Genomic DNA, 15,562 nt, shown 5'->3' with positions numbered 1-15,562 from the left:
AAATGGCAGCTGTTCCTCCTGCTTTCAGAATCCTGGCATTTGCATGAAGAGGTTCGGTGAAGGATTAGGGCAGACCACCCAGTCTCCAATGATTTTCAAGCAGCTTTCTGTCTTGGTTTCGGTTCATCATGACTATGACTGCAGAACACGGCTCGCAGTGAATCGCTACAATAAAAATAAAAGCTTGATACACCGCTATATTTTACACTGATGCACGGGGCCTTGTTAAAAATGAATGGGGGTTGGAACGGCTACTGCTGGGTCTCTTTTGTTATCAGACTCCAACACTGCCTTGCTGCCTGCTGATTGAAAAATTTTTAATGGAAATGAAAAGATGAGTGGTATAGTACAGTACATGGCAGCCTTTATGTTAATACTCTATCAGTTTTACACACTCGGCTTCTCGGCAGCTTCATCCATTGCACAATCTCTAATGTTATTTTGCACCTTCAACAGTAACCTCTGTTTTTCCACAGACATTTAAACGATGAAATCAGCAGTCTGAGGAAAAGTTTTTTTTTTTCTCTCTCACTTCAGTGGAATACAAGCTGCACGCTTTGACCCTTCTATAATTAGCTGTGCAGCACCTCCCACTCGCAATTACAGGAGTCGTTTTGGCAAATTCTCCAGGTTGAGTAGGAGACGGCCATAACAACCTGCAAATAAGAATTAATAAAAGACAAAGCAGCTCTTGAACATCTGTTCTTCCGCACCTTCCGGGCTTGTTGATGTATTTCTGGAGTCGAGCCTTCACCTCGTCATACGTCAAGAACGCCATGTAGCCAGGATGAGTCACAGCCAGGAAGTTCCAGTTCCTCAGAATTGAGCCCCATGGCTGAAAGACCAAGAACAAGCTCTATGAAGGGTCTGAGAGAAGTCGCCGTACTCCACAAGACTAAAATCAATAAGTAAAGGTAGAACCATTTCAACATGACCTGGTGCAACAGCATTATGTATAAAGGGCTTTATAAAATTATTCATCCCTGCTTTTCACAGAAGAACACACTTTGATATTGGCACAAAAAACAACAATCCGTGCATTTTCCTTTTACCCATTATTCCTTTCACATTTCAGTCAGAAACAAGGTTTCTCTACCCTCTACTCTGCATGTTATTGATGGTTGTGATCTAAAATACATCCAGACTCCAAATGCTCACAGAAACACAGAAACATGATCTCCACTACTGCACTCAAAACGATGCCAAAACAGCAGTTCTGTAATGAAACACTAGAAGAATCTCTCTGTTTGCGTTAATCATAGGTTTCAAATCATAGATTTTGAGTACCACTTGCGCTGTGTGACTAAGTACCCCTCTTTTTCCCAACTCAAGGCCTTCAAGCTTGAAAAAAGTCTGCACCTCCAAGCAGAATGAAAGAGGATGTTTTTCCAGAAAATATGTTCTGCTGCACAATTCAAACACAGAGATTGATTACTTATGTTTTATGAAGACGGCAAAATCAACACAGACATGCGCAACACCACTCACTGCAAGGCAAAAAACGCCAAGGCAACCACCAAAAACAGCCCATAATTTATGACAATCCACTGAAGTTCACATTATGCTGCAGTGTACAGGGTAAAATTTAATCATTTTAACAAAACAAGGTCTTGCAGCATCTACGCATAATTATTCTTTGAGGCACAGTGACTCACTCATAGATTTATAAATTCTCTTTTCTGAGTACAAAACAGAAGGGAAGTAACTTTTAAATACAGCACATGTCCTTTTACATAGATTATATCAAATGTCATGCTGCTTAATGTTTTTCACTCCCAATCATTTGAAGAGACTGACAAAATACAAAATGTAACAAAATGCACTTTTAGACATCTGTCTGTATTCTATTCTACCTCTCCAGGAAATAGTGACAGCATACAGAAACTGAAAAGGATGCCCACGTTGAGAAATCAAGCTAAGAGATTATTACATTTCTAGATGAATGGTATGGCTAACTATAGCTATTTTTTTTCCTGTAATGGTCTCCCCTAAACTGAGTGTGTTACCACTGAATGAGCAACAGAAAATGTAAGCCTTGGTAGACATTTCAGCTGAAACGGGTTAACAAGAGAGGCAGTGATTTTACAAAGGCAGCAACTAGACAAACCATGAAAGTGCTTACAGGACGGATTCGGAGCTGTATGAATCATGAAATGCGTGCAATTGATTAGCTTTCCAAGTCTGTGCAGCTGCATGGTAGGAGGATTACCTACTAGATAATAAACACATTTATTCCTGCTAGCTGAGGCTGACAAAAGTGCACAACTAGCAGAAAGAGTGATGTATATTAAAACTATCCAAGTACCATTTCAGGATGGAAAACGACAGCTTTTAATACCTTGCACAAGCAGTAGAAATACACCAGATCACTCTCTCAAAACATTACATGAAACATCCCAATGACCTGTATCACAAAGATTTAGTTTTGAGAAATATGAAATGAGAAAGGGAAGTTTTTAAAGATCATATAAAACAGCAAAAAACTGCTGGTAATTTTAGTCTCCAATCTTTGCCATTCTCACACTTTTTCTTCATTCAGGCAATACGTGGGTGTCCTTTCTTCCATTACTCAATATGGCCTTAACAACTGTTCTCAGTCATTATGATTTAAACAATCAAAACCGTTTTATTTTTAATTGATAGTTACACTTTGGGACGTGAGTGTTGACAAACGTATGCTTTTGTGCCTCCCAGGACAGCAGCCACACTCTAATCTGTAAAATGTGTATCTTGTAGCAGTGTTTGTATATGGAATAAGAACATAAGAAAAGTGAGAAAAAAGTTTGGTAGCGTGCAGCTAAACTGATCCAATGATTTCATCCAGCTTTTTTTTAAACAATTCTCAGTGGGTTTTTTTTTTCAGAAGACCACCACAAAGTAATTAAAGATAATAAGGACTTGAACAGACAGATCGATCAAACAGAGTTTCCTAAGCCTAAGCACCACCTTTTCATGCAGCACGGATTTGTTCTCGTAAAAAAATCGTGTGAAATGCAGTCAAGCAAAAGCCTCACTTTCTCATTTCTGAACCTCAAGGAGGCGAGGGTAAAAATCAAGCACTTGACTTCTATAGTATATACGAGTTTGGATTTATTAAACTTCCAACACTGGTAACAAAACGGCTAAAAAAAAGAACTATAAAAAGATCTGCAAGCTGGGGAAAAAAAGACATCTCTCAAAGGACCATCTCTCGTACAGTAATTTCAAAACTACGTTCTATTGTAAAAGGTTAATTCTGATTTTTGATACACGTCTGGCATTTAGGATTCGGGGCTTCGTGTTTTTAATATACAATAATCTTCTGATGGCATTCAATTGAAGACGTGGAGGCGTTTCCTGTAAGTGTAACAATACACCCCCTTGGAAAAAAAGGTGATCCCTTACTTGGGTTTCCATTTCACTAAGTGAGTTCTGACATTTATATCACCACCACCCTGCTGTTTTCTCAGACAAGGGGGCGGGGGTGTCCCTTTGGGCTTCAATCTTCCTTTTCAATTAGTAAACAGAGTTCATCCCCACAGGCTCCGGCTGACTGCTGATGCTCAGACGCCAAAATTCACACAAGCAATTAGAGCTCCTAACCAAATCACATCGCTAAAGCCTCATTAAATGAGTCTCTCATGCTGCACACTTGTGCAAAAAACAAAGAAAATCAGGATGTTTCTCTTTGGGGAGGGGAGACGGGGGTTAACCGGGAAAGCTGGTCAGCTCATGTTTAACTGTAGACAAACGATCATCGTAGTGTAATATGAAAGAGGAGTTGGAGGCTTCTGCGCTATATCTATAAAAGACAAGGTTTTAACCACAGGGGTTGTCCACCTAGACTTTCTGCACAAGTTAGTCTAATTCCTAAGGTTCTGCATTTAACCCTGCCCCAAAAAAAAAACGAAAAACACACCGCTGAAACCAAAAGCTACACCACATCTACAACAGTTCTGTGATCCTCGGCTCTCACGTGATCGACCATTTAACAAAAAAGTCCTAGAGCCAGAAATACCTGGAAAAGCCTGGTGAAGATGTCGAACTCAAAGATGGAGATGTAGTCGTTGCACGTCAGGTCGATGGTGGATTTGAGAGCCATTGCCTCCAAGCCAGAGCTTATCGGATGTACGTCCTGAAGGCACTGTCGGAACACCTTCCACGACACAATCGTCCTGAAGGACAAAAGGAAGAGACTCTGATGTCACACACAACACCTCAAGCGTACCAGAAGTAGTCTCTCAATTTACATGCATGCAGCAGGCTCAGTATTTTCAGTATTCATATGTCTGGAGGAAGCTCCGTTCCTTCGGTCAAAAGCCAAATTATAAAGAAAGACAGCCATGTCTTTCGCTAGAACAAGCAACCCTAGACACTTACACGTTTTAATAACCTGATTATCCAAACCTTTCAGAAAACTGTGAATGAAAGAGAAATAAGTTGATTTAAAAGTTAGATATAAGCAGAGACCCGGCTGTTTGCTTAATAAAAACTGTTCTATTTTGGCAAAGAAGAAGATAATGATAGCAGGGAAATTGCAGGCGATACTAAATGCCTTTAAGTGATATTTCAAAAGAACACCCAAGCACTGAAGTTCTCAGGTCTTCAGTTCAGTTAGGATTCCACTCTGTTCCCCATTACATGAAAAATGTAGATCTTCTCACAAAACATCTCATTAATCACTGATAACGCACATCAATAGTAATTGTTCATAGTGGCACATCGCTTTCTACTTTGCACAAAAAAGATGAATACAGATGGAACGAATCCATTAGAGATTTAGGAAACATAAATGAGGTTAAAAGGAAAAGATAAGTTTGTTAAATGGCAAGTTTTATAACACTTAACCATTTCCTGTGTGCGTGTGTGTGTGGGGGGGGGGGGGGGTGAAATGATATTTACACTTCTTGAAATATTCTACACCAATGCTTATTGGTAAGAAAACAGGAAACCTGCATGTAAAATGGAATACCACAATGGCAATCTTGTTGTGACCCCCCACTCCCTTCGCCAAACGCAAAACTATTATCTTGAAAGCTTGAAAAGTACACAAAATATAGAAGAAATAACTTGTAATCAAAAATATTGCATAAAAAGTACATAACTGGGTGTTGATTAAATAAATTCCAGCCAACTGGCTATGAGCACATGAAAACAATCAAAACGTTGAATGATATTGTGGAAACTGAGGCAATAGGAAAGGAGAAATGACCGAAAAAATAATTACAATTAATAAATACAAAAATCACATTAACCTAGACAGTCCATATTTCTCAAATCAATATCCATATTTCTTTATTCATACACCTCTACAGGAGTTTTAGAATCCGGCAGTCAATTTTATTTTTATTTTAAGAAAGATGCTTTGAATCAGTATAGATCGCTAACGACTGTACCAAAAACTTGCAAAGAACCCTCTTTGTGAAATAGTTAACCAGTTAGCGGGAATCAAATTGCCCTGCACAACATGGTTTTATTATTAACACCACCAGTACAATATTACTGAAGTGCAACATCAAGTTCCAGCTCCCCTGATCTGGACCCACTGTGAAGTCCTCAGTTTCCCGCATAAAAAAAAAACACCTGTTCTATTGAATGAAGTTGAGGTATTTGGAAAATATTTAAAATCGGTGGCTTTCCACAGTGACAAGCTCCGGTTTACAGAGACAGAGTGCTTCTTCTTAATTCAACTGTCTGTAACTGTTGCTGCAGCAAACAGCGATCAAAACTCCTCAAATTAAGAAAAGGTTACGCTGAACTATTTTTAATAATTCACAGTGTGCGCTGAATGAGCATGGCATGTCATATGCTGAAACTAGTTCCTTTCTGTTCTTTCCCCATAGTACACTATTCAAAGCAATTCTTTATTAAATGCTCTGACTTCTATGTGATTATTATGTGATATTATGCTGTTCCACAAACAACAGTGCCTCAAAGTACTGACAGAACAATACGTGACTCACACTAGAAAAGGCACCATCGAGCTTTGCTAAAAGCCTGTATATTTTACCATAACAAACCATAAAGAATAAATTTTAATATTTGTGAAGTCTGACTTTCACCAGATGGTAAAGTTTCCCATAATAATGGAATTATAAATGGAGTTCCTGAATAAAAAAATAACTAATCCTGGTATTTAAAATGTACTCTCAAATTGAATTTTAGTCCACCTACACCTAATTCTATGGGGAACATCAGAGTAAGGATTCAGGTGTTAATTTTATAGGCATTCAGTAAATATTCTGATACTGTTAGAATTGCAGACTAAAATTATGTATGCGAACATGAGCAAATTTTTTGACTTGACTACAATTTGCAGTGATTCGTGAAGTAAAGGTCCGTCTTTTCGAAAAAAAAAACAAAGGAGCTTTCCAAGATAAAAACTTCAAAACTTCCACAAACAGATCCGTCCACAAATGTAGCCAGGGAAACAGTTCGGATTTCTATGCATCGCTTTGCATAATTTCCACTCCGAGAGCAGAATGTCCTTGGGGGCTCAACACGTTTTTGTTTGCTTCCCTTTCAAAAGCGCTTTTGCTTTCAGCGCAGGTCCCATTAACACCCCGACACCACGATTTACAATAATGATAAGCAGCTATTAAATATTTAAACACCACCCCGAAAGTAATATTTATCATCTGTCAGAGACAATTTCTCAAGTATTTAATATAAAGATGGCTCACTGTGTGTCTCGCCATAGAAGAGTTCAACATCTAAGTGTAGTTTGGTACGCTTCTTATCCCAAACCAAATAAATAAATAAACTGAGGGACTCGGTCACAGGCACTTTTCTGAATTTAGTGTGCAGTCGTTTAACCAAATTAGTGTTGATGCTGTACAGTTTGTTCTTTTCGATAAATAACATCCGACACCAGAGAAGTCCCAAAATCACAATTAAAAACATATAGAAGGTGCATTCTACTCATTTCCCTCTGAGATTCTGTAATACAGTGATATACTTTCTACAGTAGATAAAGCAACTATAACTCTGACTTGTTTGAATTTTCAAGCGACAAATTGAAGGAACACACTGAGACACCCACAATCTTTGGTGAGGTTTCTCCCAAACGCTTTTGTTGTTTTGAAGAAAATAGAGCGTTCTCCATTTCCCTGACCACTGAACTCTCCCTTCGAGAAGAACAAGCGTCTGTAGCCTCACAAACAACAAGCACATTTCTGGCTATAAATGATCCCGCCTCCCAAAAGCCAAGTTTCTGAAAACGATCAAATCACATAAGAACTTTAAAGGATCCACACATTAGACTTTGTAAGTCTAATCATCTTACCGAAGACAAAAAATAAATGAAGACAAGAAAGAAGAATACTGTAAACAGAAAATATGGAAATGAATACACGAATCATGATAAAAGTATACTTGAGAGAGTAATAAGGAAAAAAGTAATTAAGTTGTTTTCCAACCTTGGGGGATGGTAGAACAAAAAAAAAAAGAAAAAAGGCCAAGTTAACAGAAAGGGACTTAGTACTGATGAAATCTTGTGATTGTGCTAGTGCACATTCCCGGCAAGCAGATTCATCACAAACACTGATTTCTAGAAATGACTTGCTTGCGCTGCCCTGATGCTGCCCCTGGTCGAGGTAATGCAGGCCAGCTCCGGAGATCAGCTGCCTCCATTTCCCCGGAATAAATCTTCCTTTCACTGCAGTCTAGATATATTCAACAGGTTTTTTTCTCTAAGACTTAACACTTTGGAATTTCTTTGAAAGAGGTCCATATACAAAGCGGATTTTGCATATTGCTGGAAAACCCATTAACATTGTCAATTGCTGTCACCCATTTCTGGCAAAAAGCTTTAGGTGGGAACTGTAATATACCTGAACCACCCAGGCACATAGCTGCTGGTTAATAAATATATCACTGCAACAGCACCTTCCTCTAAACGGGTGTAACATTTCAGAGAGCAGGACGATTTCTGGATTTTTTTTTGTTTCAGTTCATTTACATGTGTGCTGTATGGAGGTTTAATATAACATAATCATCATATATCATATATAATTGGAGGATTCAATTAACTGATTTCAAAGACATGGCTAATTACGGTAACTAATCCATTCTAAGCATTACAATTCAGAAAATCAGCCCTGGATACTGTTTCTCACTCCAAAGGAATAAATAGGAGTATTGTACCAAACGATTACAAATAATCAAACTTATTTGCAATAAATTTAAACATTTTATGGTACTAATTAAGAGAAAAAGGTCAACCTGATCATCAGCTTCCTTCGAAAAAGTACAGTACTAAACACATGTCAACATAGTCATGGTTAAGCTACATACTGGCAAGTCTACCACCCTGCCATTGTGGTTGAAGGCAGAAAAGAAACGGCTCATTTGACACTGATCCTATCTGAGGATCATAAACAACCTCATTCCATATCCTGCACATATTTACACTAAATAAAATGTACATGGTGTTAATGGTGAACCTTCAATCTGCAGTCATTGTTTCCTGTCAAAGGAGGTTAGTGAAAAACACCACATTCAGAAAAAGGACATCCTAATGCACGGTCCAGTTTAAACTGGAACCCAGAAACTTTTCCAGGACATCTATACTTTCTTAGCATTTGGATTTGAGACAAAGCTCGGTTTTAAGAATTTAAAATCTACAACACACAACATTAATTAAAAAAATACAATTTTCAACTGTATTAAAAACTACAGCTTAATATTACCAATGTGTCCAGAGAAACTTTAAGGCTTTATTTCTAAATGACTACGTGTCAAAGACAAACTATGACTCATTATCCTTTCTTTTTCAAGCCTGACCCATGATGCTAATGTCAATTAGCAGTAGTGACTCTCCTTCTGGTGGCTGAGCATGCCATCTGAGAAAACTGAGCACGCCTGCAGCCGGACTCAGTAAGTGGAAAGAAAACTTTCAGGCCAATACAAAATGCTCCGCTCAGCAACTTTGCTTCCTACTGGAGAGCACAGCTCCTCGTTGAGGTCAATGACCCTCTGCTCATATGCTCAACACTCCGGAACCAGCTAAAAATCACAAGGGGAGAGTTCAAGATTCCAACCCCAGTGATATCACTGGCACAGAGATGTTAAAATTCCTATGAAAGCATCAAGGTCAGCTAATCAGGCACATTGTTACCACACCAGCACCCTGAAGACTGAGCTCTATCCCTGCCAGGGCTAAAGGAAATACTATGCATCTAGTGTGGGAGATAGAAATGACTCATGAACTTAAGTATTAACGGTAGCAATACTGCTCACAAGGGACTGTGGTCAGAATTCTTTATTGAACAATTTTCATTGGAAATCCTTCTTCTATTTTTTTAGACAGAAAATGGTCATAAAATCAGGAACAAAAATGACAAACTTTTCAGCTGAAGTCTGTGCAAAGCCCTACCGCACAACAGCATTATATTCAGACAACACATTTTTGACTCCAGACAGCTGTCTTATCTGAGCATTGATTCTAAACTACTAGGACAACTCCCTGGACAGTAAGATCACAACTATGAACATGCTTGCGCATACAGTATATGTCAAAGAATGCCAGGTGCTTTTAAAAGTCCATGGGGTTTGATGAATCAGTTTCTGACCAACTTCCAAATCTGTGCAAATTGGCAACACCTGCCTCACAATGCCAACCTATTCTATGCATCTAAAACAAGCCACCTCAGTGCATGAATAAGCACTCCTACTACTAAGACAGAATAAGTCATCTGCAGCTGCTGGTGAATGATGCATATATGTAATTAACACATGAAAGGGACCACTTTATTCATTAAATGATTACTACACTGTATATATCCTACCTTGCTTTATATAGATTATTGTAAACATTGAAAAACAGAGTCAGAATTAAACATATTAGCAGCGCAACTTTGAAGATCATGAGAGGTACTGGGGTCCCACAGACTGGATTTAGTAAAAACTACAACAAGAAACGCCCTTCAGAATAAATAAAAATGTGGATGGAGAAACAGCTGACAATGCAATACCTTTTACTTCCATAATCACAGCTTGTGCAAGGCTGTGCAATATCTAGGATGGGAATCTCCAGCCCTGGTCCTGAAGAGGCCCATTCCAGCAGGTTGTATACATCAACATTAAATCAATACTTTAAGATAGGGAACAATTCCTTTGCAATCAAACAGGTCATCTGATAAATTAATTTAAAGTTCATTTTGGAAAAAAAGAGTTATCATTATCTCCCCCCCCCATGGACCAGGGTTTTCTTAATTGAACACATTTGTTTGCTTGATTCACCAAGAGTTTACACAGGTGTTGCCAATCTTCAAAAAAACAGGTGACCTATAAAACTAACAGGATTGGAGCACTCCAGGGGACAAGGTTGGAGACCCTGGATCCAATGTAGAAACTACTACATTTGTCCTCTTTTATGTAAAAGAATAATAGCACTCTTAACCAGAGGCTAAAGTCAACAGATAATGATGCTGCAGGATAGATTTACTTGAGTGGATTCTTCTTCTTCCTACAGCTAACAGTCAAAGAAAAATGAATGAGGCTCCCATCAGCAAGTGAGGACAAGCAAAGAAGGTCTTCTGGGTTTCAAGTGGCAGTATCCCAGTCAAACCTTTTACCAAACACGACACTGGCTCTCTCACCTAGCATTTTGGGTACCACATTCTACTTTTGATGGCCACCTTCATTTAATTCGGAGAATCCAAGGACATTCACACACTTTCAGAAAACTGGGTCCACTTTGTTAACTGGGAATAGTGTTGGTCGTCCCTACCTTACCATGGTAGGGTGTCCCACTCACTCTAGCAGCACTTTTTTTAAAGGAAAGGCATTATCAGTGTAATGTAGGACGTTTCTCTACCAGAGCAGTCACTCATTCCCAGTGCAGGGTGAGTTCTCTAGTACAGGCATTTACAGTTCAAACATGTGCTGAATGGTTACTGACCATCACTGCCTGGAGAATCCTGGTCCCAGTCAGCAAACTGCTACCTGGATTGGAGTTGACCATGGTCCCCTCAGCTGCCTGTCCTACAATGACCACAATTGGCTACCTACTGTATTAGCTTCCTGTGATCGGCGAGAGCTACATCATTATTCTATTCAAACCTACCTCAATAACATAAATACAACTGTCACACAAAGAGAAATACAGACACCATTGGAAAACATAAGCAGAAACCGCAGATATAAACTCTTCCTGCTCCAAAGAAATTCTGATACTTAATTGAAAACCAGATGCACAGCATACAGCTGTTTACAGGGGTTAAAACCCCTGACAATTACTTTAACTAAAGGCATTGCCAATCCATCAAAGACAGGCTATAAGAAAATCTAGGCGTATGTTTAATCCAAGCCATAAAGAACAGGTGATACTCTAATTAAAAATGCTTGCATCAGAACTATAAATAGAACAATTTGCTACATAAAATGCATCACCATTCCTTTCGCCTTGACTCTCACAGTACTTTATTTCAAATTCATTTTATTCAAACTTTTGCTGACACCCCACGCATTCAATCTGTTCTTCTACGGACCTTAAACAAACATTACCAGTCTCTCTCTTGGTGGGGATTTAATATAAAAGTTATACTGAGCTGCCTTGGTGGTAACAATCCTGCAGTTGCACACATACTCGATTGCTTAGATTCACAAGTGGTTCACAATATCTGCATCACAAAGCATTTGAGCCCTGTTGACACCAGAGCTGCTCCCATGCATATCTGTTTCCTGTACTTCCTGTGCAGAGTACCAGCTGTAGCTACCCAACCAAATCAGAACTCTTCCCCTCGCATCCAGAACTTCAGCACAATTTTATACCTCACCATCTCAGTAGATGTACTGTAACGCCTAGGGACATAACGTCTTTCACTCCTCGCAATTACATATTTCTAAGTAATACATAAGGGTTTTGTGGATGCGCTTATCAAAACAAAAATTATCTATCCCCACATCAGTATGTGTGTATAAAAGGCAGAGGCAAAGAATGACAGTTCATCTCTATTGTTTTACATAAGCAAAGTAGGACATGAGTGAGATCTGGAAACTCCCAGCGAGGTGAAGAATTGAAGGTTGGCTTTGCTTGTTTTTTTTTTCTCATCTTCTACTTTGAGGATGAGCTTGATCGGTTTCACACAGCTGTGCAATTACTCAATTCACAGGAAATCTAGGCATTATCTCCAGGCAGCATCTTTCAAGCAACGAAACAACCAACAAACCCAGCCTTTGCTAATAATATTGCCTTTTCCAAAGCTGCTCGAGTCTCGTGTGGGACGGCTGGCCTTCAGTCCAGCAAGTTACCTGTCCGAGCCATCCATTCTCATCTCTGTACCATACCCAGTATAAAAAAAGCAGACATCATCTGGACCCCCAAAGCAAAAACTGTAAAAAAGCCGATGTACAGCTTGCCCCACTGAAGCTTTGATTTCTTCACGGTTTGGTCCGTAGTGCCATCTCTCTACTTAGTACAGTAATACTTGTTTTTCTTTAAGAAGGCACAAAGGACTACAAAATATTTAAAACCAAAGTATTTAATGTAAGTTAAAATGCACAATGCTATGGCTGGTTCAGATAAATATACTGTTCTTTTTTTAATTGTTACTTTCTATTAAGTACTTCTAGGTTGTATTATACTGCTCACCTAATAAAATAGGAAGGTGTGTAATGGAGACGCTCAGAGCAGAATGTCCCCTCAATGTAAAGTGCATGTTTGAAAGGTAACTGCAACCTTCAAACCTATCCTCTCTCAGCTGAAGGAGGTTTATAATCATTTACAATATTGAAAGACGTCTCCAGAGGCAGCCTGGATGTTTTGGGATATTTTCTCCCATTGCATTATAGAAGGTGCTGAGAGATTCTGGGTGTTTTATCTGCTTCACCACAGAAAGAAAAAAAAATAGCAGTGCAGAGTAAAGAAGCAATACTTGTGCATTAAGAATTCAAATAATTTGATCTCTTAGCTATTAAGATACGCTTCATCTGCAGGGATTTGAAACGAATTAAACATTCCACCTTTAAAAGGGATTTAAGCACTTTCAAGGTTTCTTAATTGACAGAAAAAAACACAAGGATATGGGATTTAACTCCTGCATTCACACAGTAGTAGAGCACAACCCAATAACGTTCAACTGATTTGCATGCAAACTAGGACAGATTGCTACAGAGACATAATCCAATATTAATAAAAATTCCCAGGCTACCTCACTCCTAAAAATAAGCAGCTAACAAAAAAGCCACAAGTCATTAAAACAAAAAACACCCCCTCTGTTATACTTTTCCAACTATTCAGAATCCCTGAATTAAAACACATCCTCGCTTCCAACATAGAGAAACCAACACTTTCCTGTTCCATTTATTGCTTTGTTTGTTAATTGACAGGAATAATGTACTCATCTTTCTGCCTATTAATCTCAATAAGAAATATGAGCAGAACATTTTTTTTCATCCTTTTGAAGAAGTAGTGTAAACGAAGATGACCAAAAAAATAAACAGGGGCATATTCTTCTCACAAACATGTTAACAGTGTTGCCCATCTAAAATATTAACCTCAGCCAATATTCTGAACTTTTAACAAAGCATATTAAAATGCAGGTAAGGCCGACATTGCAAAGAATTTAAAAACGTGGAGAATCAGCGATATGAAGGGTCATATAATGGCTTAGACAACGGCCTAATGAGAATGCAGAAAATTACTTTTATTGGTGGATAAATGAAGTTAGAAAGAGGAGGAAAAGAAAAGACATTAGCTGACACCAGGAAACGCGCTTTTCCCTATTCTTATGGCTGTTCAAAAATTATCCTTAAAAAGTCCAGAATCAGATATTTAAAACAAAACACACTTTGTGAATTATCAGCAAGTGAAATGCTCTCTCTGGTAATGAATGTTTCCAAGCCTTACCAACTGGACTTCATTAGCAGCAAACTATGGCATTAAAAAAAAAAATAAGCAGAAACAGCTGCACTTTTTTATATATATGATCAAGAAATCAAGGAAAAATAACAGCGCCTCAGATTTTATTGTTTTATTTTTAATTAAAGCCACTGTGAACTAAATCACGCAAAAGGGAATGGCAGAAGAAACCCGCTGTGCATTCATCACAGTAATTCAACTGGATCCAAGAGTACCGTGACACTGATTGGCAGCGACTTGGGTATAACCTTGCAGGTCTCTCGGTAACTGAGACAGGCAGAGATCAGCATCTGCTGTGATTTACGGTCACTAGAGCACACAGTTTAGCTGCAAGGTACACAGCAAACGATAAAGAAAAAAACGACAAGTGCAGAAGTGATTGCATCTGTTTTCGAGGTTTACTGTGTCATTTATTCCTAGGCATTAACTTCAGGCTGGATACAACACAGTAACAAATATTGTCACTACACTGGACCTTCAACCATACATAACTAGGGACTAAAAATGTACAATGACATACGCCCAGAAATGTTTAACACAACTGATTTTGAGGTTACATAAAATACCCCCATCACTGTGTTTCTACGCATTCACAGATCTCGTATTGTACAAAACTCTTGAGTTTCAAAATGCTTGGTTTCCAAAAACTATAGTGCCAATAACAGAATAACTTCTGAAAGCTACTCCACTGTACCATTGGCGCAACAGAGCTGAATGATCCAGCAGGTAAGAGTATTTAAATAACACGTATGAAGGTCGCCATGAATTGACAATATAACACAAAAGAGAAAGACGATTAAGATAAAATTACCAAGAACAGATTAAGGAATACATACGAAGAACAATGTCATTTAACTTTCCTTTCTCTGGCATATGGCCCTGTAGAAAATACCCAGCTCCCAAATAAAAATAATCTTAATCCTCAACAATAATACAAGGCTAAACCTTTGCAATCCACCAGTTCATTCAGAAAAGCTTGGTTTCTATTTCTGCATCAGTATGTTTGGACATGTTCAATTTTCATTGTGAAAACAATGCTGAAGTTACATTTAATTCTGAGGACCGTGCATTGTTTTTTTTGGATATTCTACATAAAAACAGAAGAAACAAAGACATACTTTTCTCCAAAAAACCTTTTCCAGAACTCGGCAGCATCTGCTTTCGTGATCCGGAATGTGTCGCCCTGGAACTGTCCGGCAGGGAAGATGGCTTTAATCTCCGCAAGCATGTGACTGAAGATCAGAGACAGCTTGGTGAGGTTCCGCCTGTTCGAGAAACAAAATTCACGTTAATATACAGATCCAGCCTTGACAAATTAAGAAAGAATTCTGCAACTTCAAGACTGGCAAAAAACTCCCTATGCCTGAAGGTCCAGAGGTCCTCTCCTCTGATCAGGCAAAGAAGTTAACTTCACATTAAGTTAAATTCACTGCACAGCATGCAGACCTAGGCTAAAGGACTGTACATTAGGCCTACTAGGAAGTTCTTTTTTATCGGCTCTGTGACTTCATAAAAAAAATGACTACATTTTTTTTTTAATTATGACCTTTAGACCATTTTAAGCTCCTAGACCCATTATTTTTTTTTTTCTCTTTTCTTGGAAGTTTACCATCTATGCCTTGGTACACTCGGCCTCAAAAGTCAGAATTTCCACACATTCAAACAGCTGGTTGGGATGGTGGTATTACACCATCAATGAAGGGTAAAGGCAGTTCTTAA

General features: G+C 38.6%; 1 protein-coding gene across 2 annotated transcripts in view; it reads right to left on the bottom strand.

Moving 5' to 3' along the window:
- The window catches only part of cblb (Cbl proto-oncogene B, E3 ubiquitin protein ligase), a 79,104-nt gene that overhangs the window by 26,145 nt on the left and 37,397 nt on the right, over positions 1-15,562 (bottom strand). For both annotated transcript variants that reach the window (XM_088921656.1, XM_088921657.1), the window contains exons 4-6: positions 14,962-15,108; positions 3,998-4,154; positions 714-835 (exon numbers count right to left, since the gene is read on the bottom strand). In XM_088921656.1, the coding sequence (XP_088777782.1) occupies positions 714-835; positions 3,998-4,154; positions 14,962-15,108 (426 nt within the window). The remainder of the gene's footprint in view (positions 1-713; positions 836-3,997; positions 4,155-14,961; positions 15,109-15,562) is intronic.

This window comes from Atractosteus spatula, chromosome 7, assembly GCF_055471065.1.
Source record: "Atractosteus spatula isolate fAtrSpa1 chromosome 7, fAtrSpa1.hap1, whole genome shotgun sequence".
NCBI classification, from domain to species: Eukaryota; Metazoa; Chordata; class Actinopteri; order Semionotiformes; family Lepisosteidae; genus Atractosteus; species Atractosteus spatula.
This window is presented reverse-complemented; position numbering and strand designations above follow the sequence as displayed.